The following is a 26,949-nucleotide window of genomic DNA, read 5'->3' as shown; positions in this document are numbered from 1 at the left end:
AGAGATTATCGAATTTTCTATCTTCTTAATGCATACTAGAAAATTACGTAAAGCTTAATTAATTGGTTCAATAATTTCCTACAATTAAGCATGATCAGGCCAATGGGCAAATTAAAACTCAAATTATTTTGAAATAATTTCCTTAAATGAAATGGTACTTGGCCATTGAGAACTAGTTTAGATAAAGTGAAATTTGGCAAATCTAATTAAAATTAACTAGAATTTGATTTCCAATTAATTTCAAGTGATTCCGACATACTAATTATGACACAATAAGGCTTGCGTTTTGTGTCCGGTGTGCACATGGTATTGCAAGCTGAGGTGCATGCCAACATAATTATAACCAAGCAAAATGCAAGGTTTCGACCTATAATATTCTAACTTAATTATGCAAACAATATGGCTTTGAATAAGGTGGTGTGTGATCAAGTATGGGAGTCGCAATCTATTTATTATGCATAGCAATTAGAAATGCATCGACCCAATATTTTTTTGACAAATAAAAATGTGTAAGGAGGGCCAACCTATTTTGAGAATGTGCCTTAATTTCCTTTCAGCAAGACCATTTGGCTATGAGGTATGTGGGCAAAGCTGGTTTGCATGTGATGAATTATCTCATGTTTAGTGAGGAAGGATTGAAAATGATCAAGAGAAGTATACTCACCCCCTCAATCTGATTGAAATTGTTTAATAGTTGCAAAAAATGAATTCTAAACCAAAAGTTTAAACTTGACAAAATGTTCAAAGAATTCAGAATTATTATAATTAAAGTCGATACAATCAAGTAAATCACGAGAAATCATCAATAAATACCACAAGATTGAATTGGTGAAGTCCATATATTGATATGTATGTATTAGTTGAAGTGGTTTAGATGAAACCCAAGTGGAAACAACCTTTCATTTTGGCCAATTAACAAGATACACAAACAACTTCTTTACTTGCGCAAAGTAGCAAGATGAGTTATAATTTGGAGTATAAAGGTTGTGATACATAAAGAATTTCATGACACCTTTGGATCAATTGAATCTTGCTTGTATTTATTTGTTCATTAAACTATATAAATAGATATTACTGGATATTTATGTTACATAATGGTTCGTTGTAAAACTTATTTGAAATACAAATTCAAATAACTATTTATATACAGCTTTATCAATCTTCCATTGTTTGAAATTCAATACAGTCATATATTGCTTTAGATAAAATTGTAGCTGACAATTGTTCTTCAATACATATCAGTAATTAGGGGCGCGTGACGTCATACACCCCGTCTTGCTTACGCACAGGCACGAGACAAATCAAAATTCTCGATCGTGACAATACATATGCGATTCTCCGCTTTACTGGCCTACTAAGATCCTAAAACCTAAACTCTTTATGAAATAATATTCCATAATAAGGAATTCATGTTGTTGGTGCGATAAAAGCATGATGATTTTCAATATAGGATGACATGTAAGGCACCATATATCCATTACAAGGCATATAATACTCTTTTTTACTGGAAAGTTATGACGAAAGTATCATCTTTAATTTTCTGATAAACCAGCAGACCTAATCCAAAAATGACGACGTTTCTGCATTAAAGTAAAGAAAGAAAGATATATAGGGTAATCTTTGTCCCCCCCTAGCTAGATATATAATCGAATTGGCCGGGTTAACAAAAAGCACGCTGATGAATGATGATGACCAAATAAAATTTGCCACCCCCTTGTTTAAAAATAATTATATTAATCAGACGTACTGCTCGTAATGGAGCCAAAGAGCAGATCGATAGAGACGCCAAAATGGAAAAGATCGAGTAAATAATATTGTAATAATTAAAATGTTACAAAAGCCGACATTGAAGCAGGGCAGTTATCAGCTACAGGAGAATGTTAATTAGTTGACGTACCATTCTTGTAGACATGGATATGCCACAAAATCTTAATGGAAGAATATGTATGTGTATATATATATATATATATATATAAAAGAAGTGCATGTGTCGGTGACCTAATTAAGATATCGATCGTTGATCAGTACTAATATATAATATTGTGGCCAAGAGTGGTTGATGATTTAGTAGAAGATAATAATAAAATATAATAGTTAAATTGCTGTGTATATATATATAATATATATGGTCCCGTTCAAGATTGAAGGAATTGTAGAAGCTTTTGTTCAGTCAGTAATTACTGTTTCTTCTTTTGGAAAGATCGTCGTCTCGATCACAAGCACAGTAATTATAATCTATAGTTGACTACGATTAATAGAATGGAAAAATGATGCATTCGTTGATGTTGATCTGTACGTAGCTGTAGGCCACTACGGTTAATTAAGTATGAGCTCTCATGCATGGGACAATTAAGGCAAGCTCGATGTCTTTTTATCAGGTCGATCCAGTATGCAATATTGATCTTTGTCATTAATATTGGTATGTTGTGACATGGGAAATTAAACCTCACCATTCAGCTACATATATACCTAAATACAAGCTATATATATATACACACACATACACATGCATATATAACGATACTGTTTATTAAAAGCCTTATCGGTCTTGCAGAACCCACACAAGCTTAATAGAATTTGTTACCCTTTGAACTTTGGAAGATATATTCGCGAATGAAGAAATTGTGCCTAGCGGGTCATTGATCCCTAGCCTCCCTCAAAAATGGCTCGACCAACAGCCGCCGACCAGATCGACCGGTGGTCACCTGCTCAACAAACACGTGGTGGAAGGACCATAAAAGAAAGATACATTAGGTGTTCCTTACGTTATATAGAAGGATATGTGGGAGCACGCCCTTAAGAAATACCATTCATGAAAATATACCACCTTCCATAATATTATTCAACCCTTGACCTGTGATCTTTTTCATATCAAATCCACTTGCCTTAACAATGGTAGTCCTATATATAAGTTAAGAAGACAAACCCAACTCTCAGATGTGCACACTTTTCCCTTCTCACTCTCTTGCCTCCTAATTTCTCTCTCAAACGTCCTACTAACTTAGGCATCGGAGCATGTCCACCACTAGTATTCAGCAAGTCACACTCATGCCTGTTTATTAATGTTATTGCAAGTCTTCTTAATTGGACAACCGATGTATGGTTAACTATATAGGAACAATATTATACATGCTTGCTTTTAAGCCATAACAATTTTCTTTTTTGAAAAACAAAAACCTATGAGCCATACTTTTTAGAACTCCTAATCCTTATAGCAAACCGCATCTTTTTCTTTTTCTTTTTTCGTTTCTGAAACTAAATGGTGGGTATGAATGCCAAAAACAAAAATCATAAAAAGGAAACCATAGAATCTCAATACAGACTGCATGCATATGAAGCTGGTTTCGATTTATATATATATATAGACTTTTTAACTAATTAAAACGTAGCAAGCTTTCTCTGATTCACACAGATATGCATGCAGAAACAAACAAAAAGCACATTGTATGCATGCAGATGCAGTCTCTCATAATAAATACATGCCAATTAACTTCCGTAAGTAACTTGCTACCTGTTATTTTATTTATTATAATAATAACATAAAAGTAAAAACTACCACATCTTTCCATGGAAGTTACCAAACAGCATTCTAATTTCTAATTTCTAAGCAACGTGAATGAATAATGCATGTATCCATCTCTGATTTCATAAAAGTGGTCACACGTGACACGACTATATATATATATATATATATATATATATATATATATATATAATCGCATATCTAAAGATAGATTAGAATATTTTATTAGACATATGTGGAGAAAATCTTTTCATTGTCTAGACTCTAGATAGAATATAATTTCACGTAATCGCAGGTGTCATTCAAAATAGTGGTAAATTAAGTACTTCTATTAGCGTGGATCGAGTTCTAACAAAAAAGGCATTCTAGCTACTTCCTCATATATTTTTATCTGATGGTTAGATCTTTTGGGGAATCATACATATATATTTTAGTTATCTAAAAATATACAACAACAAAAATTATTTAATCCATAAAATTTAGAAAGTTGCAATCAAATTCTTAAATAATTAGAAACGTTGCCATCCTCCATTTCTTTCATAGTCTAACTACCAGAAATTGATCATCATTCATCATAATGTGTTATACATATTAATTTAGTAATTTGTTATATATGTGGCAGCTAACATAGCTTATGGAAAATTAATTGTTTCATGTTAGATTTTTCACATCAATCGAAATTACTCGTTTTTAATACTTTCTATCATATCTAGCAGCAGAGTGACAAAAATGTAATTATATATGGCTTATAAGACTATTTGTAAACTTGCATTACAACTTTTTAAATTTTAATATTTTTCAAAGACTAAAATAGGGTTTTTTTTTTCTTCCTTTTTTTATTTTTTTTGTCCCACTTTTTGGCTAGATTAGAACCTAGCTATTAGTTAGACATTTTTTTCCCCTGCACTTACCCTGCACTTATTAATTCATTACATAAAGATATATAAATGCACAAAACAACACCCCAACAATTAAAAAAAAAAAAAAAAAAAACCAACAATATAAAAGTAAATCCTTCACCAAAAAAAAATATATATAAATAAAAGTAAATCCCGTAAGATATGAACCATAAGTTTATAATCAATATGCAGGTACTTAATTAATTATTGGTGTGCTGTTACATTCATCATCTATATAGTGATCTCATGCATGCATTTTCCCATCTACCTTCTTCTTCTCTCTTTTTTAATTTCCATTTTCCCGTCTAATTAACTTTGGCCACCATTAATTCCTGCAAGTTGTTGGTTTATACAATTAGAATGAAAGGAACTCTCCCTCGTCTTTTTGCATTACAATAATCGCACTTATAACCAGTTGATATAAATGAAAGTTCCACCACCTAACCTCTATCTATTTTCCCACTACATTTTTTTGTACAACGCCCATTAAGAAACGACAATGTTTTGAGTTTTTATTCTTTCGTCGATTTGTTCTTTCTATTAGAATATTACTCTTCCTCACAACCACTTCATATAATCATCTCTCTCTCTCTCTCTCCCTTTTGTGTTTTGGCCTCTACATCATTCAAGAGCCAATTAGATGGAAGATGGTAGTTTAATTAATTAGAAGAAAAAAAAAATACACAAAAAAAAAAAAAAGGAAGGAAAGAGACACGAGATGGATGTGTATACTGATCACACTTCATTTCTTTTTTCTCATTCTTTAAGCAAGTCGAAGCTTCCTCATACACATAAAATTAATTATATATATATATATATATATACAAGATAACATACTAATTAACATAAAGATAATAAAAAGCAGAAGATATAAAGAAGATAAAAGAAGAAATGTCCTATCTCCTCTAAAGTATCTTGATCAAGAAATCCATCAGCGCCATGAAAGCAAGAAGATAAGGATTTGTAATTCATTGGCAGCTTAGCTTTGTGGCTCTAGCTAGTGGGATCTCCTTCAATAGCTTGAGAAATGATTCTGTGAATGTTGAACAATATTATGCAAATCTGTGGTTGTTTGGCACGAGTTTTCTTCACTCATCAAGCTCCTGCACATCAATTAATAGGTGATTAATTAATTTGAATAATTAGAACTATTCAAAAAGTAGATATAATTGTACGTGTTTGATCTTACTCTCGTGGTCGAGATGCCCAAAGGGAACTAAGGGCTCGAAGGCGGCCATAATACTCGCCAATTACAAGAAAACATCGTGCTGCTTGTCGGACTGTCAATATTCGACGCAATTGATGAAGGGTTTGTTGTCTCAAGTTATCAGCCTTAATTTCAAATCATAAATAAATTAATGAACCAAATTAGTAATTAATTGTGCATGATTAATTAAAAATAAAGATATATATAATCTCTCTCGATCACAAACATATATATATTATATATATCGAACCACAACAACCGTATATGTAGGGTTGAAATATGTCCCTAGCTAGCTAGGACAAGGGCATATGGACATAATTAAACTAAACATTTCAAAGAGGTTGAAACTTATGAATTTGGACTATTCTATGAATTTGGACTATTCCAATAGAATAGAAAGATGGCTAGAAGAAAGCTAAAAAATTATGAATTAATTATTTAATTAATTAGTACATATATTCCCCCAAAATTATTTTAAAAGTTTTGTTGATAGGTGTAGCTAGGGTTTTTATTTCAACAGGCATCACTTTCAAACCAACTTTTGATGGACACCTTAGAAGATGAAAAAACCACATCAAAAACCCTAGCAGTCAACGTCCTGATAGACTTCTTAGCAGCAATTAAAAGCAATATATATATATATATTCCCCATAGAAATAGACAATAATCCACCGTACACATGGCAGACATGTAGTGGAGGCGATCGATCCTGATCATCATTTACAAATTTACATAATATATATGTGATCATCATGACTCTCAAAGTTGACAAAGACACAATCAGGGTCAACTGATATACTCATGATCATCAGGTAGTGTTGGACGGTTGGATCACCCATCAAATATATGATCAGAAGAGCTGCTAAAAGGTTAACTATATATATAATACTCAAATAAAAATGTTAATTAGATCGATCAAGCTGAGGTCATGATAGAGTTATAACCTGGCCTCCAGGGGACTCCTGCATGCCCTAGCTTAAACTTGTTAACTTTGAATTGCGGCGCAAAACAAGGCTAGGAAGGAAACATTTGAACTACTTAATTTGTTAACCTACCGATCGATCGAGGTCTCATCTTGACCTCACTGTGGTGCGACACAGAAAAGCAGGATCGATAATGGTCTAAGAAAAAAAGTAACCCTAGTGGTCACATAGCCGGCAAGAGGATGTTAGGTGAGATATTCATATTCTATTACTTTTTAAGTGTTGACAAGCGGAGATTACTCTATAAACCATCTAGAATTTGAACACTTCCATGGTTTTTAATTAGCTTGATGACATCCATAATTGTCAGACCAAGAAGAAGCTAGAATTTGCGAGTATGAAAAATGGGACCAAGAAGTTTCAAGTTTAATTTTCTATCACAATAATATTGGAATAATATCATTTTCACCTAGAGTTCATGATCACTATATATATATATGCTTAACGTGGGAACAAGTTATCTATGTCAATATATCCTTTTCTACTTGACACATATGAGTCTCTGATTAGAAGGTCTTGCTTGTGAAAATCTTGATTTTCTGTTCCTTTTCCACACCTTACACATAGCAAGGTGGTGCATGAATTACGCCGCCCCCTTAGGTTTGACGTAGCAGTTGTTGATTGGTTTGAACATGGATAAAAGTAGTATTATCTGTGTTTATCGGATTACTACTGGTCCCATCTATGACACTTTTTGTAACCGACGGATTTGTCTGATTTCGAGTCAAACTAAAGGTACTAAAAAATTATTTAACCCTAAAAATCATTAATTACTATACACTAGCTAGCTCATGATCTACACATTTTAAACAAAGAAATAAAAAACAAATCATAAATTACATATTATTTAATACAATTATTTTGTAATAAATAAGCATATATTTGTTCAAAATAAAAAATAAAAAAACATATATATTATAAAACTTTTAGCGAAACAATATATGATATAGATCATACAAACTTGTAACATAAGGTGCAGGTGTTTGATGTGCATGACGCATGCAAATGTCCATAAATTTCAAAATGCCATGGTTTTTGTCTTTAAACTATGTTAATATGTATGGTAAACGGATCGATCAAAGTGTTCTCAATGTAAGAACTGAGACCAATAAAGAATTCGACAATGGGTTTGATTACCTGCCGGACGAAGCCTTCAAGATTGGCAAGCTTGCTTAAGGCGACAGCCATCTGTTGCATGCCGTCGACAAGCGGGACACCGGCAATGGTGTCGACAAGAGACTGCTGGAGCTGTTCCAGGCCCTGCGAGAGAGCCTCCTCAGCCTGTGTTGAGGTCTGTTGGAGGTTGTAAATCCCTATCACTTGCTGTTCTGTTAGTGGGTCTAATTGACCTATTAACACCTGATTAACGTCCAAAAAAGAAATGAAAGGCGAACACATAAAATAGTTAATTGAAATGAAAAGCTCACACGTAGAATATATTAATTTTAAAAAGGAAAAAAAAAATGAATGCAATAGAAAATTAATCCAAACCTTGATAAGTTCAGAGGGCCTAAAACCACCTATCCATAGGAAGCATCGCTCGGCTGGAGTAATCCACATCCCAGTAAAGAGGTGGAATACATCAGATTTGGCAGCCACTCCCTTGAGCCGGAAAATCTCATCGTAGTGAGAAACATATCCATCAATGATTAACCTAAGATCACTGTCCGATAAATGCGCATGCAACCCTGTCCGGAGCTCCGACATGAGCCGGTGGTCGTCTTCTAGCCATCTTGCGTATTCCATGTCAAATATGGCAGCTCCTACAAGATTAATAATCATACAAATAATGATAATCATCATTTTGTTATATGATATGATATGGAATAGTATAAGATAGTTGGACCTACAAATTGGCTAAGAATGTGCCTCAATAATTAATGAGCTTGTATGCTAGCTACTAAAAGTGGAAAAGTTGTCACCATGGATCAATAATTCACAGAAAGTTAAACAAGATGTAATCGCTTTAATATTTGAAAAAGGCCAAACAATCCCATGAGATTTAATCATATATAGATTATGTTTGAATATCAGCTGGTCATCCTTTAATTTTAGCATTTCCTTAACCTTCCAACAAAAATTGTTCAAAATAAATAATTAGGGAAAGAGTTTGAAAAAAGAAAATTTGGTCAAATTGAGAAGAGTACTAATGCTAAAGTGCTGACATGACAATTCACAAGATACTTTACCACATTAGTCACAAATTAAACAACAAATTTTTAAAAGAACCAATTTTCAATTATGCTGCTTTTGTCTAATTTTATTTTTTTTAGTAATTCTTTTACCCACAAACCCCTTTACCTAACCCTAGTCGCCACGTGTGTCTTACCAGTTTTTCTTTTCTTTTTTTTGTTTTCTTTTCAAAATATGCTGCTTTGGTATATGAGAATAACAATGTTTCATTAAAAAAAATCACCAGATTTCGTTTTAGGACCAAAGAGAAAAAAGCAGCAAAAAAAAAAAAAAAAAACTCACCAGGGCTGAGATTTGCACCAGCACCAACACAACCACCCAAGAATAGCCCCTAAGAGACAACCCAAAATAATTATATTAGTTAATTAATTGCCCAGGGAAAAAAAATTAATTAATTAATATGTCAATAATTTAAAATATGATATTTTAAGAAATATTAATTGATCAGTTTTATCTAAATTGTAGAAAATTAAGTTAACCTGTGCCCGAGCTCTTTGAAGGTCTTGTTCAAGCTGAGAAAGCTTTATTCTACTTGACTCTAGCTGTTGCACATAAGCCTGTTTAGAGAGAGAGAGAGAGAAAACAAATTTGTTTTGTCAGATTCTAACATTTAAACCTCAAAGGTGAAGGAAAGTAGGAAATTAACCATAATATTCCAGCAAAGTAACTGTCATACATACCTTTTTCCTGAGACGACTTTTCCTTGCAGCCTCTCTGTTTTGAGCTAGACGTCTCAATGTCTGAAAGCAATGCTCAGTGATTTCAGCTCAAAATATCAACACCTTGAAGTATACAAATTTTGGAAATTAAGAAAACAAAATTAAAGAAAAAAAAGAAGTATGTTTCAGAACCTTGGCATCAAGATGTTTCTCTGAGGTTGAACCAGCTCCCTTCCTCTGCAATATTCAAGTAAAAATCAAAGGAAAAATTAAAAATAAGTTTTGACTAAATACGAGAATATATAGCCAATCTCTTGTAAATGATTTTAGAAAGGAAGAGTAAGAGTAGAAATGAAAGCAAGGCAGTAGTTAAATTAATTGAAGTAAATATTTTCAGATTCTTTAGCTAAGCTTAATTTTAAGGAGCTAAAACAGAAGAAAAGCTTTTAGTTTTAGTTTTTTTTTTTTTTTTTCTTTTAAGTTTATATAGCAACTAAAGTAGGAAGCAGGAAAAAAAAAATGAAGAAAATGGTTCCACTATCATTTTATTCCTAGTCTAGTTTTCAAGCATTGATTAGATAGCTGTATCTTAGGAGAGATCATTCTCAAAAAACAAAATAATAATTATTAGAGAGCTCACAGGATTTCTTGGAAGCATTTCTGATTTGTGATACTGATTTGAGCACTGCCCTTGAGGCAGGTAATCATCAAGGTAATAAGGGTAGCAAAAGACATCGTTATCTGCCATTTGTTTTTGGTATTTTTTGTGGATTTGGTTTCTAATTCCAGAACTGGTCTAAGGCTAAAAACAAGAAGGTTTTTGTTTTAGATATAGGAGTTGAGTAAAGTGGCTCACTATTATAATGAGAAACAGTGGTAACTACTGTGAAGATTCTCTTTTTTTTTTTTCTTTTTTATGCGTACAGTACTCTCTCTCTCCATGTCAGACACTCATCAGAAAATCGTTCAGAAATCAGGGAAACTCTGCACTTCTTTGATTTTCTGAGAGTTGTTGGGATCTGTGCTGTTGTATACGAAGATATGCCGAGAGAGAGAGAGAGAGAGAGAGAGATCAAAACAGTAATGATAACAATAAAGATACCTACTTTTTCCTGAGTTTTGGGGATATGAAAGGGAGAGAACTGGGAGATTAACAGTTAAAACACAGTAGTTTAAGTACCTTTTCTTGAGGTGCTTTGACAGATGATTGATTATGTGCTGGTCCAGTTGTCATCTCTTGGTGTATTTGTTGCTGTTGAAGCTGTAGATGCTTCTGATCAAAAGCCTGATGATCTGAGGAAGATGCCTTTTTACTGATAGGAGATTCTGGTTCCAACTGGGCCTGATCAGCTTTGCTTGAAAGAGTGTTCACTGCTGATCCTGAGTCGGTGCTTTCCCCTCCTGATTTTGAACTTCCCTGTAGTAAGAAACCCACCAAAAAATGTTCAAATGGATATCTAGGGAATTATCCCAAAAATAATCTTAGTCCCCACAAAAGACTCGTTTTGCAAAAGGGTATCCAAGATTCATCCCAAACAATATCAAAATCACCTGAAAAAAAAAAGAGTTTTTTAACTTTGCAAATGGGAATTTGAAAATTGCCCCATGTAAGTGAAAAGAATGGTTGGGATGTCCTATTGTGCTTCAACCTTTAAGCATGTTTATCCATAACACATATGAAAAGAGATGGTCAAGATGGAGAAAGTTATATCCTACAACTCTTGGGGTAGTCTGGAATCTCGTTGGCCATGAAGGGAACATTTCCAGAGTTGCTGCAGGCCTGCCTGTGAATAAAGCTGCAAGAATCACAAAAGCCAAATCTTCAGACGATCACCACAATAAAGACTCAAAGATTTTTCAAAGTCTCAAAAGGTGGAGGAACCTAATTATAATCCCCCTTTTCTGCAGTTATGGAGTCAGTAAATCATGCTGGGGAGGTCAGGTTTCTAAGTTTGTAGCCTCACGCCACTCGAGTCCCTTGCCTCAGAATCATTACAGTATTGGAAATGGTAACTCCCCTACTTTGCCCTCTGTAGACATATTCAAACCTCCCCCCTCTCCTTCTCTCTCTCTCTGCTTTTAGGAGTTGGTTATGCCTATCATACGTCACAATAAAGAGAAATGATAAAGAGAGAGAGAGAGAGAGAGAGAGAGAGAGAGAGAGAGAGAAGCATACGTGCTTTAGCTTCATCATTTCTTATCTTAACCCCTTGCAGCACAATTGCCTCTTCTAGCTCTCCAAAATCAAAAGCAGATCCTTCTTGATTGCTAAGATAGAAAACAATTAAATGACCCGTGTCAGACATGAGCAGAGAAGCAAACAAACCCAATCAAATTCAAACAAACAAAAAAAATTGAAAAAATGAAGGAAACCCGTTTGGCAAATAGTTTAGATTTTGATGGAACAATGAAGAAGATTGTCCCACATACATGAAACTTGTAGAAGGAGCACTAATTCCATGAAAAAGTGAATAAGGGATATGGTGATTGGAAGGTCCTGAGTCGGATAAACCAGTCTCCCCAACTCTATGACTCGCCATGCAGGACCACTTCAGACCATTCTCATGTTTCTCCAACAAGGAACTGAAAGGGAACATGTTGCAGAAATAAAAACCATAGAAACAAAAAACAGAGGAATTGGAGAAGTAGTTCCAAGAATTCACTTCTGTTTACCTCAGTTGTCTTTGGAGTTCTATGTGGAATTCTTATTGGCAGCAAAAGGGAGAGAGTCAGAGAAAGAGAGAGAGAAAGACGAATAGAGCAGCAAAGGATCAAAGATATCTTGTCAAAGTATATTTAAGTAAGCCCCAAAAGAGGGTCCAGTCTTTTTCTCAGATACATTTATCTCTTTGCACCTTTTGATCTTTCAAGCCGTCTCTATCTATTTCTTTTCTCCTTCTCCATGAAGAAACCTGGCTGATTAGTCTGTTTAGGCTGCTTTATCACCCACTGTAGTTGTATATATTTATCAGATTTTGAAACTCATCCCATCCCATGGTACACAAAATCTTGTCCTTTCAGACCTGTCTCACGCTCTCTTGGACGTGTGGGGCTTTCAAAAAGAAAATTAAAAAAAAAAAAAAAACGAAATTAATTACTAAAAATAAAAGAAAAGAAAAAAGGACAAATTAACTGAAAAAATGTTAGGGGTGGGGTCTTTGGCAGGAACCCACTCGAATCACTGACTCCTACTCCACTCTCTCTCTCTTGTAACCGCCTGTGCTTTGTGATTGGCTCCTTTATGGGGCTCTTCATGGCTGCAAGTACTTGCAGAAGAAAGATAAAACTTATTCATAAATAAATACCAATAAATTCAACATTGAATAGGAGAGAAGACAAGGTCCTCTTTCACAAAAGATGGTAAAAGCTTTAACTTTTTACACCCCAAAGAGGGATTGAGTTTACTTTTGACAACTAAGGCCCTTTTCAGAGAGATAAGGAGAGTTATTTTATTATTATTCCAAGGCTCTGTTCATACCATTTCAACCATAACATGAGTATAATAATCCACAAGCAAAACCCACTTGTATAATATGATCCCTGTTTTTGAGATGTATTTGGTTGGTATTATCCTCTTCGTTGATGGGTCAACATCCATTTCCTGTCATCACCTAATACCATGCCACGCCACATTAAAGATTCGTTTCCGTTAATAGAAAATTTGTTTGTCCCTCTACACCTGAGTTGCAGGTTTCATGGCAGACTTATTTCATTTTTGTTTCTTGTTAAGCTCTTAAATTCCTGCATTTGTTGTGGTTTTGCTTGTTTAGTTGATCATAAAGCTTTTGCTTAATCTTCTAACTTGCATCCTTATTTATCTTTCTAGCTTGTATTAATAATAAAAGGCACAGAAAGAGATGGAGAGAATTATTTTATTCCCAGACTGGTTATATATTTTAGATATCCATGACCAGCATTATTGAGGATTTTATATCTATATACATACATATATATATATATATATCGAGAGAGAGAGGGAGAGAGAGAGAGAGAGAGACTTTCGGGTAATGGACTCATTATATCTCTCATTAAGAGGTGGATGCAAATATTTTATATTGTGCTCATCTACTACCTTTGTAGGTAATATGCCTTCTACCAATTATTCCTTGATGATTCCAATGATTGGCTTAAAAAAAAGGGGGTTTCTTTTAAACAGAGAGGTGTTCATGGATTAGGTAAAAATGATTTTAAAGTCTGCAACTTTTGTTCTCAATAAACTTTAGAACATGTTTTTCTTATGGAGGATATTAAGGGACACTTGGATTACAGAATCCCTGGATCTTGCATTTCATCAAACTACTGCAGTTCTTTATAACTTCTTTTTCTGCAGTGTAGCCTGTGTCTGTAGAAAGGTGATTGGTCTGGATCAAACCCAAGTATTAATTATGCTTTGAAAGATTTCGATTTTACTGGATTAAGTCATTGCTTGTTATCTAAGCAAGAAGTACTAAAGCTCATAATATTGCTTCTTTTTTTAAAAAATAAATAAAAAATAAAAAATTTCAATCTCTTTAATCGATCTAGACCAACTTGCATTTTATTCTAAATTTGTATCAATGGCTTAAACTAATAAAAAAAATTATAACTTTAATTATTTGATTAATACTCTCATTTACGTGTGAGTTTAAACTCGATCAGAAACACTATTTAAGACCTATACAGGTCAAAAGCAAATGTCAATTGCAAATTGTAGCTGAAATGGCATGAGGAGTAGCTAGGTTTAGAATGGATCATGGTGTTGACCATTCACCTATAGGGAAGATCATGCTGGCCAATGATTAGCAAAGGGCCCCAGATGAAAAAAAAATATATATATATATCCAGTTTAGGTTTTTGTTTGAAACATGTGACAGGTACCCCTGTTTTTTAACTCTACATCCAAATCAATCATAAATTTGTTTTCAACAAGTAATGAATCCCACAGTCTATTCCATGCAATTTAGTCATTCCTGAATCATTCACATGTTGGATTAGGTTGCTTAAATGGTCAAGCGGCCACTTGGAAACACCCTACAAGGCTGAAGCAACCCGAATCACTCACGAGCCGGTCTTTTAATTCAGTCTATTAAATTGATACGTGATCTTAAAAATGTGATTCTCGCAAACATATAGACCAAATTGGAAGAAAATTTTCTCGTAAAATTTGTCCAATATAATATTAGTAAGCAGAATTGGCAGGGGGTTTTCCATAATAGCGTGCAAGAAAGCAGTTGCTGAATGCTGACCACTTTAATCGTCTCTACAAACTGTTGAAGAACAGAACTCATACTCTTAAATGGTAAGATTTTGTGTAGATATCCTTCCCTTCTGGTCAACTGGGGACATCATTTGACCTTCTGTAAAGTGCAAAAGCGCATTAAAACAAATGGGGTTTCTCTTAATTGTGGCCTAGAAATGGTCTTTGGGGAACAAGCCCACGTACTTGAGAGCTAATAAATGTTAAAACCAGCCCCCACTAAATACCGGATTACGATTCTATACAATTTTTTTAAAATTCTAGATTCTCAAATTACTTAAATTTAGTTCTTTTTGTTCATCGAATAACATGAAAAATGCTACATATTAAAAATGTGACATATTAACAATGAGAATTTAATATATTTTTATCACGTTCTTACACTTTATGTCGTATAAAAGTTGAGCAAAAGATTGTGTTTTGGTATAGTAAAGAAAAATCGTCTCTTCAAAAGTGAAGAAAAAGCCTTTTCGAATGATTTTTTTTTTTTTTTTTTTTGTTTAGTTGCCTCAATAGCATATTATATCTTTAATATGTAGCATTTTTTATGTTGTTCAATGTAAAAAAGGGCATGAATTCACATAATTTGAGAATCTAAAATTTCTTTAAAATTGTAGAGGATCTTAATCCATAAATACTAGTCCGTTCGGTACAATCTATTAAACTGACATCGATCTATATCCTTCTTAAACCATGTAATTTCTACGTGTTTTCTTAAAAATATATGTAAAAAATATATATTTTAATAACATACATCAATTTATAGACTGAATTAAAATAATTTTTCTCCAACCCAATTTGAATATCGATCCTACTGGTTCAAAACATCACCAAAGTAGTGTCATGGATTCAAAACATGGAAGTTGGGCTCTAATTATGTCATTACAAAACATGTATTGAAGATGCAATGCATTCATCAAAATAAAGATCCGTATGGGCTTTGAGATTTATTCCATTCATCAAAATCAGAGAAATGATTTTTGCACATCACATGTGAATCCTATAAATTTAATAGTTGATTTAAAAAAATAATGTAAAAAAAAAATGTACAAAGTATTGAGCATGTAACATGTCTCTCAAAATAAAGAGAGAAGCCTGTGCAGCCACAGGAACAGCTAGCCCATCAAAGGTGTAAACTCTCGAGGATAGCATGTAAACCAAGTTTTGGTAATAATCCAAGATATGATAAACAATTGAAGAGGCGGTGATGGAACACCATACCAAACTCGAGGGCATATATATATATATATATATAAAGTCCTTTTAAGGTGCCAGTTTCATTGTCTATCAGTGGGTGTCAAGTCACATATAAATTAAGAACTCCCACAATAGTGCATCGTCTGTCTCTCAATCGCAACAATGTATATCATATTAACTCCGTAACCATAGGTGGTACTATTTATTAAAGGCCCACTCCCCTATGAAAGGCCCACTCAAGCTTAGCAAAGCTTATTAATTTGCCCTCGAGTTGGGTTGTGTCCGTTGGCCGATGAGGGCTAGTGCCAGCGGGTTAACCTCCTCCCTTGAGGGAGTTGCCGATGGACGGTCCACAGCCCGATATACACGTTGCAAGGGGACCACCGATAAGTGCTCATAAGACCACTCTGACAACAGTGGCAAGGGTAGTGTTTGTCGGCCGCCACCACCCATGTCACGAATTATGATGAACCTGTCTGCCACACACCCCGGCGAGGTAGTTCATACTGATAAGATGTCGGGTGCCCATGAGTAAATAGTCCATACAAAAAATTTCAAGTGTCCAGGCAACCCATTCAGTATTGACATGATACAGACGCCCAAAGGTAAGTAGTTTGTATCAGTAATATGTTCTCCAATCGGATGGTGCCACGTGGGCCTAGGTTACTACATCTTCTTTCCTATAAATTGGAGTCCGCTAAAAAAGAAAAACAACTAATTAAGCCTTTACCATCATTATAGCTTTCCATTCCCCTCTAAAATCCCACACTAACTTAAGCATCAGAGTGTTCTTTGTCGACACCTCCGACAAGTTAGCCATGCTTTTTTCCTGTCTTTACATATCTCCTTAACTAGACTATCGAGTGCAATCAATTCTACCAACAACTATCATTTTAAATTTTCACAAAATAACCACAAAGAGCAATAAATTGTGTAATTAACATTAATAAAACAAGATTTACTTTCTACCATTAAGTAGATTTTTTTAAAAAGAAAGTAATAAAGTAGATATTTAGTTACTTTTCAGATCCTACTAACAAACCTAAGCATATAAGATTTTTCGAATATTTTTTTTCACAGTAAGAATCTATGTAAGATTTACAGATCGAAAACAAATAATGCAGGAAAGCTGAGCACTAAGTATTAATTCATAAAATTGTCAAAATCATCAACTTGTGTCCCCTTCACCTCCCTCCCTACTTTTTGGTGTGTCCATCTTGATCCCACCAATGCAATAAACTCTCAAAACCAATTACATATATATATAACTTCCCTTAACACCAAAGGAAACATATCTACATTCCAGTCCCATCAAAAGAGTTATATTATTTGTACATATTTTATATACAAATTGTACACACAATATCTTTTGGCTTTGTATTTTATTTTATTTTATTTAAAAAAAAAAATAACAAAAGGATTTTATTTTATTTTGGCTTTGGAGAATGACGTGGATTCCCTCATATTATGTCTAAATTACAATTTGGCTGAGTATTTGTTATGAATCCCAATCCAATTACCTGGACAAATAGGTAATTGTCACTTATCTGGGTAGGTGGCAGGGCATCCTACCATTTTTCTAAATAAGTGAATTTTATATAAACTCTCTCACATTATCTGTCCAAATTATTACGAGAAATGCTACTTTATATTCTCTTGTCATTCTCCGCTATGTGGCATTGTCAATTCACTATTCGATTTTTTTTTTTTTAATTAAGATTGATCTAAAGGTGAATTGGCAATGTCACGTCAGTAAAGAAGAATATGAGAAAGACAAGAGAATATTAAATAGCATATCTCAATTAATATTAATTGTGAATTCCAATCCATTTCAAGCACCTCAAGCCCAACCTCTCTCTCATTCTTTTTCCCGAATTTTATAAAATTCTAATAATTTGAATCTTATAAATTTCGGACAAAAATTTTGAAGGAATAGTTTCTAAATCCATGTTACATGTGAATTGTCCAATGTACAACATTAAGACATCGGATAAGATTTAAAATAACATGAAGTTAATTAAAATCAATTAAGAAAAGAATCTTTGAATCTCATAAGTAAGAAGAAATAATTCTTTGAACCTCATGTGTTACTTTTGAGTTATTTAAGGAAAAATTACGAAGAAAGAGGTTTGATAAATGTTCATATTTTAAGTAAGAGAAAGTCTAAACGTCCTTTTTCCATACAATTTTTATAAAAATCAGTCAATAAATCAGTATGACTCACACTTTTATTCATGTAAGTCATACAGATTCAATAGTTGATTTTTTAAAAAGTTGTATAGAATAATGACAAACAACAATTCGAATGGAGTGTGATTGCATTACAAGTTTACAACTGAAGCTCTTTGGTTCAGCCAAGTTCAAACAAGATAGGTCTCATTCGAGCAAAAATACTAACTTCGAATCTCAATTTTTTGTTTTTTTTTTTTCTTTCCATAATCTTCCTTCTATATTCCACACACTCAATCCTAATCGAACACACTACTCAAATCACCTCCAAGCCCCAAGTTAAAAGTCTTTCATTTCTCTTGTTAGAAATTTCCTTCTTACTCTATGACTACTATTCTTTCAAGAATACCCTCTCTCTCTCTCTCTCTTAAAAACAAAGAAGGCAAGAAAACAACATTTTGCCTTTAGTTTAGTCGTCTTAAATAGGCCAAATTTTCGAGAGTGTGCATTGGCGTTCAAATGAAATATGCCTCCATTTAGAAGGCACTGATACAGACATCTTAAATTTGCGTTGAATCATCGTCACGTTGTTTCATGCAAAAGTTGACGCATGGAGATACTGTTCCGATCAAACGACACATTAGCCTGTTCGAGCGAAACCTATCAATCGGCATTAAAATGAGCGTCCAATCAGTCTCTTCCGCACGTGACAAAATATTGGCCGTCCATCTACATCAACAATTCGATCCCCACTTAACACTTGGAGATGCTCTACCTTTCAAACCACTCATCCAAGACTTTATCTTTGCCGTTCATTTTTCCTGCTTGCTTTGATTGACAGGTGGCTCTGTATCTCGTTCGAACGAGACTACTTGGGGCATTATGGTTTTCCAAAGCCCTTTAAGCTTAGATTTCTTCCCTAGTCACAACCCCAAAGCTTGCAAGCATATATTTGCTTAACTTGCTATAGATCACAACGTATTATAAGTCCTCATGTTATCCCCTTCCTCTTAAATTTTATATTTCTGTAAATCGTTATTTTCTCTAGGGTGTTACGGTAGCAACACATGAATATTGCAAATAATACATTTATCCAAGTTGGACATTACATCTACCATAAATTAAAATAATTTTTTTTAACAAAGAAAAAAAAAGAGTGGCAGTTGTGAGGGGAGGCTTCCCCTCATAGAGGATGCCCTCCTCTCTCTTGTGAAGGGTGCCTTGAGGGGCGACCACCGCTCATATGGTGAAGGTTGGTCAATCACTTCTGTTCTGAGGGGAAGCCTCCCCACAGTCTTTACGCTTTTTTTTTTTTTAAAAAAAAAAAAAAGTTGTTTTTACTTTATATTGTATAATTTTTTATTTGAACTAGATTTGTAATTTAATATAAATTTGTATAGTGAAACGTATAATTGACACATGACATGTCAGATACAATTCACATGCCATCGATTTAGCGGTATGACTTTACACACTGTCAATTGATAAGATGATAGATTAATAGAGTGACCTATTCAAATCTAAGATAAAATTTAAAAACCTAATCATTAAAATTGAAAATCCAATGACTAAATCAAAATCATAATAAAATATGTATTATTATTTTATTTATTTTATTTTTGGTGCATGACATGACGTACACATGGCAAACAGGTGTTGTGTTGTGTTAATGGGTTTGAATTGGTTTATCAATGTGATAGACAAACAATTAATTTTTTAGAGCCAGGTTAATAGAAGAGAAGTGTTACACACACTTTCAAATGCACACTCCCTTGACATGTCACTAAAAATTACGATTATATTTTGAATGGATCACTATTGAAGTTTGGAGCTAATGATAATTTTTAGTGTCACGTTAAAGAGTGTATTTGGAAGTGTGAGTCAACGAGAGTCTGAGTATGTATAGCATTTCTTTAATAAAATTATTGATTTGAAACATGGGTAAAATTTAATAGAGTAATTATATTCATCACCCTCCATTAGCCCCATCTCTCAATGCCTATGTGGCATGGTCCCCAACCAAAATATCAATCTTGATGCACAAAATGCTATAGAAAAATGATATTTGCACAACATTGTTGTGCAAAACATTTACACAGTCATTCACATTGGTGGGACCTATGTATGTGGGACTCACATGCATGCGTCCCACCAATGTGAGTGGTTGTATAAATGTTGTGCATCAATCACTCCCCAATGCTTTATGGGACCACGCCACTTAAGCATTAGGGGTAGGGCCCGAGGGGTGTACAAATGAGGTGGTTATTAACCGCTGATAACTATTAACCGCATAGGCCAACTATGGTTAGCGATTTTAGGAATAGACAAAAGCGATTAATAACCACTAACCAGTTTATAATATATATTAAATCTAATTAGAAATAATAATTATATGTTATTAGTATTTCACAAGGAGTAGATTTGGAAGCAAAGTAATAATAGGTACTATTGTAACCGATGTTACCACAGAAAAATAAGAAAACGTGAAAAGATAGAGATTTTCTATAGTAATAATAGGTATTATTGTAAGTCAATGAATTCTAATGTTTGAAAACACTAAAAAAGGCACAAAATATTATAAAATAGGTCATAAAAAGAGGCTTGAAAACACTAAAAGGCACAAAATATTATAAAATAGGTTATAAAAAGAGGCCCAATGGAGGCCCATAACACTAAAAGAGTCCAATAATGCCAATGACTTCAAAAATATTAGCGATTAACAACGGGCATTGAATAACTGTATATTCGCCGGTTAGACACTAGCCATCAAATGACCTAACGGTTGTGGTTGCTTAAAAATGATAACCACATAAATTGGTTGCGGATGGAGTTAAGAGGGAATAATCGCAACTGAAACCACTTATACACCCTAAGTGAGGGCATGAAGTGATATAAAACATTAAAATGAATCTATTATAACCTAATTCTCAAAATACTTATAAATTTTTTTTTTTTAAAAAAAAAAAAAAAAAAAAAACCTAATTCTCAAAATTAAAAACCAGAATATTAAATTGAAATGCGGTAAACTTTAGGAAATAATTTTATTTTACTTTTTCTAAAATTTAATAAAGATGAGATATTTAAAATAAGTCGTACTGCAATACTAGTTCATTTCTTTCGTATTCTAACAGTCTTGACGGAACTCTCTCTCTCTCTCTCTCTCTCTCTGGCTTCCTCATCTATGTCTAAACCCTGCCAAATCGTCGTCCTTACAGTGCTCTTCGCAGCGCTGAGCATCACAGATCCTTCCGCCGCCGCTTCTCCAAGCGGGCATCGCTACAATGTGGGAGATCGCGTCCCCTTATTCGTCAACAAAGTCGGGCCCCTCAACGATCCCAGGTGCCCCAATTCCTCGGGTTCCCATCTCAGCTCTCTTCCCAATGCAGTTTCAAATCTTTCTTTCCAATACTAATGTTCTTATTCACTGTTATTCTCTCGCAGTGTGACCTACTACTACTATGACTTGCCGTTCTGCAGCCCAGGTGAGACTCTTTAGCTTCGCGCTACACTAGATTTTGTCCATACAGTGATAACTAGAATTATTTTGAGTTTCCAATTTGTGGGTCACATCTCAATTTTGTTCGTGTTGAAATGTTTTCATGTACTTGCATACACTTGGTAACATGACACCATACAATATACTCGCTTCAGTTTGTAAGCTTTGTAGTTTCCTTAGCCATGCTTGTAAGAAAATATCCAATGGGTGTTGGTATTTTTTCGAGCTTCGATATGTCCAATGGCGAATCATAATGTGCTCTGAATTAGACAGTTTGACTTGAATTCACGCGTACAAGTAGGATTGAGTTTCTACTTTGTGGCTTGCAGATCCAGTAATCTGGAAGAAGGAATCCTTTGGTGAAGTTCTCAATGGTGATCGTTTGACCAATGCTCTATATGAGTTGAAATTTCGGGAGGAGAAAACTAGGGAGACCCTGTGCCAGAAGAAGCTTAAAGTTGCTGAAGTTTCAAAGTTCAGGGATGCTGTCCATGATGATTTTTACTTCCAGATGTATTATGATGATCTCCCATTATGGGGGTTCATTGGAAAACTTGAAGAGAGTGAGGTTTTTGGTGAGAAGGGCCCCAAGTATAATCTCTTTAAACATGTTCAGTTTGATGCTCTTTATAATGGGGATCGAGTTGTAGAAATACGGGCTTTTAGTGATCCAAACCATGCTGTGGATATAACAGAAGATGTTGAAATCGATGTTACTTTCACTTATTCAGTTAACTGGAATGAGAGCTCAGCTAAGTTTGAGAACAGGATGGACAAATATACGAGGGCTTCATTAGTGCCGATCCACCGGAAAATTCATTGGTTCTCGTTCATTAATTCTATTGTAATTATTGTACTCTTGATGGGATTGCTTGCCTTGCTTTTTATGCGGCGTCTCAAGAATGATATGAAGAAGTAACTGCACTGCTTATTATTCTCTGTTCTGAGTAGAGCTATTAGCTGGTTATTTTTCTTTGTTGGCCTAATCTTTTTCATGTATTGCAGGTGCGCTAATGGGGATGAAGAAGAAGATAAGGAGGTTGGTTGGAAATACATTCATGGAGATGTATTCAGATGTCCTCCTAACTTGTCCTTTTTTTGTGCTGTCTTGGGCACTGGTACCCAGCTGCTAACCCTGTAAGATATTTTAGAACAATTTTTTTTTTATCCATTGTATTCGTTTTGAAAGCTATAGTTTCAATGACTATTCTCTAAGTAGCATCATTGACGCTGTTATCTGTGAAGGACACCTTATCAGATGTCACTTAACCTGTTTTTGGTTGACATATTCTGTAGTAGCCTTAATCTCATGCATTGGAGTGTTACCAAAAGCATTGCCTGTCTAGCTAATCTTTTTTCTTTTCCCACCAATTACCTCCGGCAGTCATTATGACATCGGCTGTTCTATAGTCTGTAGTCTTGCAGATCTTGATAGGCAGATTTCTTGCATCTGCATACAGCTGGCGCTCCTATGAATGGATGTCATCTTCTCCAAGCTTTTGTACTTTCGAAACCAGCATCATGAACTGAATTTGTTAATGCATATTAATTGAGCTATACACCCCCCCCCCTCTCCCTCTCTCTCTTTCTCTACATGCATACATAAATACATGTGTGTGTGTGTGTGTGTGTGTGTGTGTGTGTGTGTATTTATACATGTAACCAAAAAAGAAAATGCAAAAATTATTGCAAGATTGTCTGTGGCTTCTAAAATAGTATGATATTGGATGATGTTGCACACTAGTAGGTCATAAGTTGGCAAATTGTGGTGGGGATAGAAAGTTGGTGCTCCAGCACTTAATATACAGACTAACAATTGCAGAGGCCGTTTATGTGATTAAGACTAACAATCTTTCAATATTTTGACTCATGATTATAAAACCTTCAATATTTTTCCATTCAGGGTTTTCATCTTGTTTTTACTGGCATTTTTTGGTGTCGTCTATCCGTACAATCGTGGAGCACTGCTTACTTCTATTGTCTTGATATATTCAATTACATCTGCGGTTGCGGGGTACACTGCTGCTTCTTTTCACAATCAGTTTGCCGAGGCTGGATGGGTAAGTGATTTATGTTTCTTTAATTTATTCTTTTGTCTGCCATATCTTTTCCAACTTGCTACCCTTGTGACACAAACAATGTTGAATTCCAGGAATCTAGTGTTCGTCTTGCTGGGATTCTGTACCTAGGCCCATTATTTGTGGCAGTGTCTTTTCTTAATACAGTTGCCATATCTTATGGGGCCACTGCTGCACTTCCATTTGGCACCATTATTGTGGTACTTCTTGTATGTTTGCTTGTTGCTATTCCATTGCTTGCCTTGGGTGGGGTGATTGGATACCGTTTTAGGTCTGAATTTCAAGCACCGTGTGCTACAAAGCGATATCCCAGAGAGATCCCACCATTAGCTTGGTATCGGAAAACACCTTGTCAAATGTTTATTGCAGGTATTTTATCTTTTAGTGCAATTGTTCTTGAGTTGCACCACTTATATGCAAGCATGTGGGGCTACAAAATCTTCACTCTTCCTGGGATCTTATTTATCACCTTCATCATCCTCATTGTACTAACTTCAATGCTGAGTGTTGGTTTGACATATATTCAGCTTTCCGTGGAAGACCATGAGTGGTGGTGGAGGTATGTTCTCTTGCACATGCAATACAAGACCCAGAGGCACATATATAGGCATAATTGTTCATTTTAGATTCTCGTCTTATTTTTCTTTGTGTTATTGTGCTTGGGTTGATCTTGAATCATAGTCGACAGCAAGGATATGTGAAACTAACGATAATAAATGGAGATGATAAAATGGGGTATGCATTGGTTTCTTAATTTAAGAAAATAAAATTGAGATAATTTTTTTGAGGACGAAAATGTGGCATCTTCTATTCATGAAACTCAAAATAATAAATAGGCTGTTTCACAGAATCAATATCAGTATTTTCATATTTTGGATAAATTTTGAACTTCAACAATTTGGTGATGTTTGAAAACTAGATGCGGGAACATGATAACAAAAAAATTTCATGGGCTATATCATATGGGTTGCTTCCTTTCAAATGTTTTATTTGAAGTTGAAGGATCTGTTTTACTATAGACTATATCATGTAGATGCTAATAAGGAGCGGATGGTCATGTTTTTATTTGTATCTTTCTGCATTTTTGAGGGGTTTTAAATTAAAACTGAAATGATGTTTTTTTATTGCTTCATGCTGCATTGCTGCCTATTACTCATCAGCAGCCCACTATTTTGAAGATTTTTGTGAAACTTTAGACTCGTCCTTCTATTTACCTTGCAACAAAATGTAAAAGCCGTACACAATGTTAAGTAGCTCGAATTAGGTTCTATGCATGATCTATATGTTGTTATTGCTTCCTCATCAAATGAAAGACTTGATCTTCTTCTTTATTTTTCATTAGTTTGTTGTATACTCATACTGTATTTTGTCTGGCTGATGCAGATCGGTGTTGTGTGGGGGCTCAACAGCCATTTTTATGTTTGGCTATTGTATCTACTTCTATGCCAGGTCAAATATGAACAGTTTCATGCAGCTATCCTTCTTTATTGGCTATAATGCTTGCATGTGCTATGCATTCTTCCTGATTCTCGGCACAATCAGTTTTTGTGCTTCCTTAATGTTTGTTCGCCATATATACCGTGCTGTTAAAAGCGAATGAATATTCTTGTGCATTCAAGTGATACCATTAATACAATTCTCCATCTTTCTCTCATTGTCGCTACCACCATTAATATAATGCATAGCATATGTACATGTGATATGCATTCTTCCTTCTAATTGGAGAAGATCATAGCTTGGCGAAAATTGTGACCGTCATTATATACCTAGAGAAATTAAGGTTATTATCAGTTAAAAGTGTGCAGCATAGCATGTATTTATCTATGCACATAAGAACACAGCTATTGGTGTATGAAAAACATATTGGATACAGAAAATTGCACATAAATAAAACATGTTTGGCTATTGGGATGCATATTTTAGAATTTTTTTTAAAAGAATATATTGTGTGCTTTGTGCAATTGTCATCAGAGATATGTAGTTCTATATCTAGACTTGTAGAGAGAATAGTAACAAAGATTAAATGGAAGTTGACAAGTTGTATTTTGCACGTTATTTTGACCAAAAAGGATGCGAATGAAATAATGGATTGCTTCAAGAAATAAGAAAGTGCAGTTTTTGGAATGTCTGGAACCTTTCTTCTTTTTGGTTAAAACGTAAACAGCATCCTGATATGAAAGGTTCATTTGGATTTGTGATTTCAAAACGTACGATTTAAAATTATTTTGGGATGTCTGGAATCTTTTCCAAGTGATTAGGTGCCTTTTTGGCAGCTCTACAATCATGTAAGAAGGCCCCTTAAGCCCCCACAAACCTCACAGGCTGCTCTTTCTCTGAGCTAATGAAGGATGCATCACAGATAGAATTCAGGCAGACAGGGAGGAGGTAATCTGCATGAAAGGGGGTTGACTCAACGATTATAATATGAGTAGAAGAGATCCCGCCTATAGTAGAAGAGATCCGAGAGCGAGAAATTAATTTTCTTTTTTTTGGATGGATAAATTAATTTTCTTCTTCATTTTTTTTTTATAAGAAACTATTTATTTTTATTTTAATACAAGTAAGAATATATTAAAAAATCCCAGCAAGAAAAAAAGAAGGATCCACAAGCAATCCTCAAATAATAAACGGTCTAAAAATCAGAGAAAGCCTACACATGTACACTGCTTAAAAACCATAAAGAATCACGCCTTAGGTAGCTCAATCGGTTGGAGACCACGTCTTATGAAGCGGAGGTCATTGTCATTAGTTCGAATCCCCCCTCCCCTTCTTATGTGGACATGTCAAAAAAAAAAAAAAAAAGAACCCAAACTCACAAGTCGCAAGAGAAGTAATAATAATATATATAAATACCCACACCCCTCTACCGTGATGGTGTGAGTGGATCAGAGTGGGTAGGCGGGGCAACCCACTAACACAACCATCCATGAAGTGAAGGGTGGCTGCCCATCCACCCCTCCAGTGAAAGGTGACTTGCCTACCTCCCTCCTCTCATTTTTCCTTCATTTTCATTATTTCATTTTTTAGTTTCTTTGCCACGTGTCAATTTTAGGTAACACTTCAATAAACATGGCGTCACGATTTCTATAAAAATTATGACGACAATTGTACAAAGGGATTAATTTGATGATTTAATCAATTTTAATCCCTAAATAGTGAGTTCATAAAAGGTTAAATCTAGGTACCGCTAGTGTATATATATATATTTGGACCAAAATTTTCTATAAATTAACTTTTAAGAATACATATATCATTAAGAGGAATGCTAGAGCATCTCCTGATATTCTCCTAACGTTCTTCTAAAATGGC

At 34.5% G+C, this 26,949-nt stretch overlaps 2 protein-coding genes across 3 annotated transcripts; one reads left to right on the top strand and one right to left on the bottom strand.

Moving 5' to 3' along the window:
- Positions 1 to 5,147: 5,147 nt before the first annotated feature.
- Positions 5,148 to 12,441, bottom strand: LOC133877513 (transcription factor TGA9). 2 transcript variants are annotated; one of them, XM_062315851.1, is made up of 13 exons: positions 12,138 to 12,441; positions 11,895 to 12,047; positions 11,641 to 11,732; positions 11,181 to 11,260; positions 10,645 to 10,881; positions 9,657 to 9,701; positions 9,486 to 9,545; positions 9,285 to 9,362; positions 9,088 to 9,136; positions 8,104 to 8,375; positions 7,750 to 7,971; positions 5,612 to 5,754; positions 5,148 to 5,525 (listed from the first exon to the last, which is right to left on the bottom strand). In XM_062315851.1, the coding sequence occupies exons 2-13, from the start codon at positions 12,002 to 12,004 to the stop codon at positions 5,435 to 5,437; spliced, it is 1,479 nt and encodes a 492-aa protein (XP_062171835.1). In that variant the 5' UTR covers positions 12,005 to 12,047; positions 12,138 to 12,441; the 3' UTR covers positions 5,148 to 5,434. The 2 variants fall into 2 exon arrangements, with proteins under 2 accessions (XP_062171835.1, XP_062171836.1); XM_062315852.1 differs by lacking the exons at positions 11,641 to 11,732; positions 11,895 to 12,047; positions 12,138 to 12,441 and adding an exon at positions 11,347 to 11,500.
- Positions 12,442 to 21,198: 8,757 nt separating this feature from the next.
- Positions 21,199 to 25,294, top strand: LOC133876675 (transmembrane 9 superfamily member 5-like). Its single transcript, XM_062314934.1, has 7 exons — positions 21,199 to 21,405; positions 21,508 to 21,548; positions 21,892 to 22,477; positions 22,568 to 22,699; positions 23,466 to 23,622; positions 23,715 to 24,199; positions 25,024 to 25,294. The coding sequence occupies exons 1-7, from the start codon at positions 21,248 to 21,250 to the stop codon at positions 25,238 to 25,240; spliced, it is 1,776 nt and encodes a 591-aa protein (XP_062170918.1). The 5' UTR covers positions 21,199 to 21,247; the 3' UTR covers positions 25,241 to 25,294.
- The last annotated feature ends 1,655 nt before the right edge of the window (positions 25,295 to 26,949 follow it).

The sequence above is a fragment of the Alnus glutinosa genome, chromosome 9, assembly GCF_958979055.1.
Source record: "Alnus glutinosa chromosome 9, dhAlnGlut1.1, whole genome shotgun sequence".
Lineage (NCBI taxonomy): Eukaryota > Viridiplantae > Streptophyta > Magnoliopsida > Fagales > Betulaceae > Alnus > Alnus glutinosa.
Note: the sequence above shows the minus strand (reverse complement) of the source record. Positions and strands in the feature narration are given on the sequence as shown.

What these genes read in the sequence shown, in the direction of transcription:
- LOC133877513 (XM_062315851.1), bottom strand. Translation starts at nt 12,004, where the DNA reads ATGGCGAGTCATAGAGTTGGGGAGACTGGTTTATCCGACTCAGGACCT. An exon ending in GCTCCTTCTACAAGTTTCAT is followed by an intron (nt 11,733 to 11,894) that starts GTATGTGGGACA and finishes TTTCTATCTTAG; the next exon opens with CAATCAAGAAGGATCTGCTT. An exon ending in TCCAGACTACCCCAAGAGTT is followed by an intron (nt 10,882 to 11,180) that starts GTAGGATATAAC and finishes TTCTTACTACAG; the next exon opens with GGAAGTTCAAAATCAGGAGG.
- LOC133876675 (XM_062314934.1), top strand. Translation starts at nt 21,248, where the DNA reads ATGTCTAAACCCTGCCAAATCGTCGTCCTTACAGTGCTCTTCGCAGCG. An exon ending in GGGCCCCTCAACGATCCCAG is followed by an intron (nt 21,406 to 21,507) that starts GTGCCCCAATTC and finishes ATTCTCTCGCAG; the next exon opens with TGTGACCTACTACTACTATG. An exon ending in GGTACCCAGCTGCTAACCCT is followed by an intron (nt 22,700 to 23,465) that starts GTAAGATATTTT and finishes TTTTCCATTCAG; the next exon opens with GGTTTTCATCTTGTTTTTAC.